This window comes from Bactrocera latifrons, unplaced genomic scaffold (genome assembly GCF_001853355.1).
Source record: "Bactrocera latifrons isolate USDA-ARS-PBARC rearing strain unplaced genomic scaffold, ASM185335v1 scaffold_131, whole genome shotgun sequence".
Classification (NCBI taxonomy): domain Eukaryota; kingdom Metazoa; phylum Arthropoda; class Insecta; order Diptera; family Tephritidae; genus Bactrocera; species Bactrocera latifrons.
Genome location: NW_017534753.1, coordinates 37,860 through 45,124, shown reverse-complemented (window position 1 = coordinate 45,124; position 7,265 = coordinate 37,860). Strand labels below are relative to the sequence as shown.

Below are 7,265 nucleotides of genomic sequence, written 5' to 3'. Positions count from 1 at the left end.
TTTTTTTTTATTGAAAATGGGCGTGGCGTCACCCACTTATGGACCAAAACCCATATCTCAGGAACTACTCGACCGATTTCAATGAAATTCAGTATTCAGGTTCTGAACACCCTGATGACATGTACGAAAGATGAAATCGGTTCACAATCACGCCTTCTTATAATATACCGCTATTTTGAATTGCATCTGATGTCTTCTCTGTATAATATATACATTAGGAACCAATGATGATAGCGGAATAAAGCTTTACACAAATACGGTATTTGAGCTGAGGTATCCCTTGTGGAAAAATTGTCGTGATCGGACTATCACTTTTCAAGGTCCCTGATATCGAACACCAAGAACTCAGTGCCTAACCTAACCTAACCTAATGTTTCACCGAAAATATAGGTAAATCTCTCAGATGTTTTCATGTAATTCAGAGCGCATAAATGTATATAAGATGGCACACCAACACCAACTTAAATCGCTAATGGAGAGTTGGAGACACATCCAGCACCAATACACTTTAAATAACCCAGATAGGAGCAAACCAACCTATCCAAGAAACTGTCGATGTAACGATGTTAAATCATTTATTTAATATGACATCCTACCTAGCTTAGATAAGAACTTTTTTTTCATCACTCCATACCACTTATTTTTGAAGCTATGGTCATATAATCTTATTGAAATTAATGTTGTCTTTGACATTTGGCCGAAAAATGGTTGAGACACTACGATGAGTATATTTTGGCTTATAAATACGTACATTTCTTTTTACAATTCGAGCTTTGTTAACTTCCAACTTTATAGTAAAGTTTGAAATTTTGGATGTTATAAGTACTCAGAACATTTTGACATAGTAGAGCTATATGTGGTGATTACTTAAAATATTCATCTTGTCCAAAAATTGGAATTAATGCCTGAACAGTGCATCGATGAACTTAATTCAATTGTTGGATATGGAGCTCCACTAAGGACCAGTATTTATTGATAGCATGGTGCAGTGCGCAAACTAATATTGCAACATTGTCATTTGACCTATCGTGCGATTGAAACAACTATGTATGGACATCAGTAGGATTACCACAGATTCAAGATTGTATAAACATTTGATTATTAGTCGATAGAAATGTTAAAATATACGATAACGGTACTTCGATACAAGTCTATGACAACGTGGCAGATTATGAATCATACTCGTAGATTTTTAAGTATGAGCACGAAAGGTCAACGTTTTTCGACACCTAAAGATGCGATCAGAACGCATATTTTGGAGATACCTCAATCAAAGTAGCAAAAGTGCTTTGAGAATTCGTTCAAACGCATGCATTTATGAGAAATATTTTGATAAATAGTAATGCATTTTTCGACGATTAATAGTTGTTTTTGTTATGCAATACCGCAATATAAAAGGCAACCTACGTATTACCACAGTTAAACCAGAATTATTTCAATAAGGGATCGAACAATTAAAGATTTTAGAACATGACTTCGTGTAGGTGCAAATCTATTGTGTATTGAATGGTGAGCCATCGAGGATGATTTAAAGCCACAACCAGTTGAGATTCCACCTATCCCAACAGGCAGTATTCAGTTGTTCACTCAGAAAGTGTTTGTAGAATAAGACTTCCGCTCTACTGTAAGAAGAATCATCTATAACTATGTTGGATTGAGCAGCTTGGAATAAAGGGTTACCAAAGCGGAGTATGAATAAAGTAATTGGGTGGAAGAGCCGCTAGTCAGAACACAACTATCGTTGTCATCAACATTGACGGTTTAAACGATAATATATAAATGTAAGTTTGAATTAAATCAAAGTAGGTATATTTTTAAATTATTTAATTAGGTTTATTTAAAATTAGATTTATTATAAAATATGTTAAATGGTCTTTTAGGTTTGATGACCATAAAATGACTGACTCTTTCGAAGATCACCTTAGAACGGACTGATAACTTCAATCAAGTGAAGATGTCAAGTTTGCATATGTCCGTCTCTGAGAATGGATAACTTCATAATCTAGTGGCGGATTACTTTAGCGGCGACAGTTTAGGGTACGCCGAGCAGTCCGCAACTCCTCAACCCTGCAGAACGAGAAAATGTTCAGTTGCCCGACAGTTACTCCAAAGCCGAGAAAGCTTAGTCGGAACCGAGCGGAGAGTGTAACGATTGTGTTAACAAAATTATGCCAGAATGTTATGAAAACGAATGCTGTCCAAGAGCCTACGATTGTACCAGACAGAAAAGAAGGCATTAAAATTGTCAACGGAGTTATATATGCCAGCATTACTTCGAATTCGTCAGAAGCTAAAATCGCCCTCAATGGTTGTCCTAGTAATGTCGGTATTTGATCCATTTGAGTTTTTATCCGAAGTTATGGCTAATCGAAGTTATAAGGAATCGTGGCATTACGAATTGCAATGAGATGAGTGGGATAAAAGGCTCCGTCAGTTTAAGATTATCTAGAATTTTCGGGTCTCGCGTCACTATTTTGCCTGAAGATTGCGAGCCGAACTCCAATTCCATATTTTCGTAGATATCTGTGGAGATGAATTTGCAGTCTTAACATACTAGAGAGCGACCAATACACAAACAAATTACAAGAAGCCGTCTTGAAAACACGAGTATTAGAAATCATCATCAAAGATCATGCACAGTGGAACGTTATTGACGAAGCGTCGTCCTACTCCAATAATTTAAAAACAAAGCGCAAGTTTGGCCAGCAACTAAAGGAATGCCTGACCTCTGGGAAAAGGACGAAGAACTTCACCCGAAATTTTTAATATTAACAATGACTCATCTTTTAACATGTATAACAAAGTTCTCAGATTTAACCAAACGGAAGCTGTAAATCGCTTGGGCCGTCCATTTTATTAACAAGTATCGTCGCAAACAAGTAGAAATATGTCTGACCGTCAAAGAGTTGAAAGCTGAAACTTGCCTATACCGCCTTGTTCTTACACCTTTAATCTTACTTAATTGTCACAATCGAAAAGACATCAGAATGTAAAGGTTGGCAAAGATACTTTTGAACATAAGAGGTGCTATGAATAAGATTATATCGACGGGTGCTTTGGCGCCTTCACAGCCTGTAATGGGTTAATTGCTAAAGGATCGACTAACGCCATTTGATAGGCCTGTTTTCTTAAATTTTATTTTATTCATCTCTATATAACAGTACTTTAGTTAGTTTATTTGATACATGTAGTAACGAATCTAAGTAAACCTATAGCATATAATGCCTTAATGAAACTTGGTACACTTGTTACTTGATAACAAAGTGAGGACAAGTTTGTAGATGGGCGTAGTCGCCCACGAAATGCAATTAAACGACAATGTATGTATAAAGTTCCATAAAAAGTAAGTAATAAATTAAACATTAACATTCCTAAGTTCAAGTGGGCGTAATCGGATTACAACTACAGAGAAAATTCTTTCGAAAGCAGCGGTCAACCTATGCAAGGTTTTATTGAAATTCGGGGCAAATCTTTTCCCGATAACTTTGGACTGTATGTCAAAAGTGGGTTGTATATGATGAAAGCTCAAACTCAGGGAGCATATTATTTTTTAAACATGTTTGATAGCATGTGGTATTGCCAAAAACATTTACAATGGGTTAATACATGCCTTAGGGCCCATATATTTAATAACATTAATTAATTACACAATGTCAAACTCCTGGAATAGAGCTAATACCATAAAATACACACGAATTACCCGTTCTACCATATACTTGTGCTAAATATAATATTTTTCTCACTAAGCAATGTCCAAATTATTGTATATATGTATGTATTGAGAATGGTTTCCTACTTCCAACACTATACATTTTACATATGGGTCATAATGTGTATTATTTTGATTAAATGGAAATGGGCGTGTTTTCCTGACAATTATGCTGTCGACAATTTTTGTTATTTCTCATTTAAAGATGGTCTTAATATAATTTTCGTTGACGCGATTAAAATTTATCAATACAAGTATGTGAGTATATAATCTTCAAAATAAATAATTAAGTTTATTTGGTTCACTGAAGAGTAACACTTGGTTCGAAGACAGAAGAAGAAGACACTGGAAGATGATACACAAAATATTGGTAGTCGAAAAAGTCTTTTCGTATTTCTAATCAAACTTCAAATTAATTTTTTTTTATTTATACTGGAGACATTATTCCATCAGTATACAACTTTCACCAGTGTTTATCGAAATTTCGAAATTTCTATTACCATTATTGTGCTACACGAACTGATACAGCATCGTCTCCGTAAACTTCACAAATTCCATTGGTGGCTTGAGTGACATTCTTCTCTTTTTTATACAAAAATTTCAAAATATAGTGAATTTCTGCATTATTTTCACCCATAATTGAACAGCTGTAACTTTTTTAACTTACCCGAATTTAATTTAAGGACACAGTTATTCCGACAGCTGCACAACTACGTAACTGTGTCCTTAAGAACGTGTGTATTTTAATATTTGAGAGATGTCGCTTGAAGTCTGTCGCTCTCTATGCGTTCAGAGCGTAATTTTCCGTAAAACGCTGCTTATAATTCGATTATAAAGTAGGAATATTCAGGGATACAAAGTGTGCGGTTTCACTGGGAAACCTTTTTACAATGAGCTCACATTTGTTGGGCTGTATACACAAAGATAAGATTTCGTTATCAGAAAGATACAAATGCGATCTAAATTTCATATTTATATTCGAAAAATAAGAAAATTTATGTACATATATGGTTTGAAATAAATACATGTTTATTATATTAATCATATCGTATTAATACTTTGTTTTCTAATACTTAACCAAACATATATCAATATATCATATATAATATTTATTAATAAATTTAAACCCATATGTTCATACAGATGCATTTGTATTAACTAAACTTAGTAATAGTATATTTCAGTAATAGTTTTCCTGCCTATTTGGTTCAATGGTAACTCTGGCATACGGGCTGCCTGACCCCACATGCCGCCGTAAAATAACCCCACCCCTATTCGGCCGTAGGCACATAACTACTGCACAAATTCCAACGGTACACAGCAATATAAGTCCGAAAATGAAAAGCCCGCCGACCCAGTGAGGCCATTGAGGGCAACTGAATTCTGATTTATCGACACACGTTAGGAGTTCTCCACGCAACTGGGAGGGATTATAGCAACGACCATTAGTTTCTAATTGTATATCTTTGATCCATACTAATTCACAGTCGCAGATAAGCGGTACACCATTGAAATCCAACTCGGTGAGTTGTTTGAAATAAGGCTCCAAAGTAGAATTAAATGAGCTAATTGAAGTGCCACGAAAAATCAGTGTTCGTAGCACTGGGAAGCGACCAACATCAGAACCAAATGCGGTGCTACTGAACTTTGTTAAACGGCGACTGTTCTGAAAACTGATCTTTTTCAATCCAATCAGTGTTTCGAAAGCTTTCTCTTCGACAGAGTGCAGACGCGGCATATCCTCCACCAATAACTCACTCATCGTGGATGACAAATTAGCTGTGATCACTGACGAAATGTTCTGCAATAGATTAGCACTGATATCAAGTATCTCTAAAGTAATAGGAAGCTTCGTTGGAATTTGTTCTAGCAAATTGCGTCGTAAATCTAATTTTATGAGTGGCACCTTTTCGGGTAAAACCAGATCTCTTAAACTACAGGCTTGCATGCGCAAGGTCTTAAGTTTCGTATTTACACCAAAAGTACGATAAAAGTCCTGGTCTTGAATTCCCTCAGTTTGGTTTAATAGTCGATTCCATGACAAATCCAAAGTCTCCAGTGTAATTAACGAACGGAACAACTGTAGGCCCAACGTATAGACATTATTGTGTGATAAATCCAGTACTTGCAGGTGTGCTAACTCGTCGAAAGTGCTCAACTCGATTGATTGTATACTGTTCCAGGCCAAGTAGAGTTCACGGAGATTAGAAACCTTGACAAATTTTTTGTTGGTTAATATGGTAATGTTGTTGTGCATAACATTCAACACACGCAAACTGTCACTAGCTAATGTGGGCACTTCATCCATTTTGTTCCAAGACAAATCCAAAGTATTCACATAGAGCGGCAGCACTTCAGAAAAGTCGCTTGTTTTCATCATCTTGTAACTACAATCTATGTTTATGGAGCGTATTCCCCACGGAGGCGAATCTTCATTACTACATTCACAAGATTTGCGGGTATTTTTATGTTGCTCAGGATAACAAAAGCGTTCTAGTTCGAATTCATCGATAGCTTCAGCTATGACGCAGTGCGTCAATGCCAATGTAAGTATAACAAAATAGAGTTGCCGGCAAATCATCACAAATATTTAAAAAACTACGAAAATATGCTGATATCTATTTCGACTGTCGCAAAGGTAAGCACTGCTTTCAGTTCCACCCCATGTGTAATATTCTAGCTTCCAATATTACCACCGTTCCAAAAGATAAGATTAGCTTATCGAGATATTATATTGTTATCAGCGCCCTGTGAGAGTTAATTGTTGCGAACTCTCTTTTCCAGCACGACAAGAAATGGAATGCATTTGTTTATTTATGCAATGACGTTTTTAAAATAACATTGATACTCAGTCTTAACTGGCAAATAGTGCTTCATTAATCATAATTTTTTATGAAGAAGTATTATATTTGTTAACTAATCTGTGGTGCTGATTTCTATAACACTGTAAGAAATTAAAAGCGCCGTACACAGCTAGCCTAAAAACACATGCGTCTAAATACATACATATATACATATGTCATTTTATATCTCGTAACCATTTAAAAGTATCCAATCAATATTGTAAGAAAATCTAAAATGGATGGATTTTTATACATAACTATCTTAACCCCGCCCGCTATGTAGAGCATTATGAAATAAAATTACTGCTTTTGCGATATAATTTGTTTTCTGAAAGATTTTATTACTATCTAGTTCAACGCTCTATGTTAAACAACATTTTTAGTTTCTTTGTCCTCGGTATAAATAAAGAAAATCGCTGGCTCTCCAACTGCAAGCAAGCAACATAAAGTTAGCCAAGCGAAAAAACCGGATATTCCAAATTTATGCCGCAAATTCCCAAAGACTTGGTAATGGCAAAAGCAAGACGAACCGGAAATTGCAGACGTTTAAAATCGAACGGCAAATCAGATGGAATCATTGGAAATAAACACGTTGCTTCAATAACTTTTCCCATTACTTTTTAACAGTTAATCTTATTCCATTACAAAGCCGTGGTTGACTTATATTACGAAGCATAATAATTGTTACTCCGACTTTCAATTGAAGATTATGC

At 35.5% G+C, this 7,265-nt stretch overlaps 1 protein-coding gene across 1 annotated transcript; it reads right to left on the bottom strand.

The window, feature by feature from the left end:
- Positions 1 to 4,796: 4,796 nt before the first annotated feature.
- LOC108964987 (leucine-rich repeat neuronal protein 4) lies at positions 4,797 to 6,337 on the bottom strand. Its single transcript, XM_018927086.1, has one exon. The coding sequence runs from the start codon at positions 6,288 to 6,290 to the stop codon at positions 4,890 to 4,892; it is 1,401 nt and encodes a 466-aa protein (XP_018782631.1). The 5' UTR covers positions 6,291 to 6,337; the 3' UTR covers positions 4,797 to 4,889.
- Positions 6,338 to 7,265: the final 928 nt, after the last annotated feature.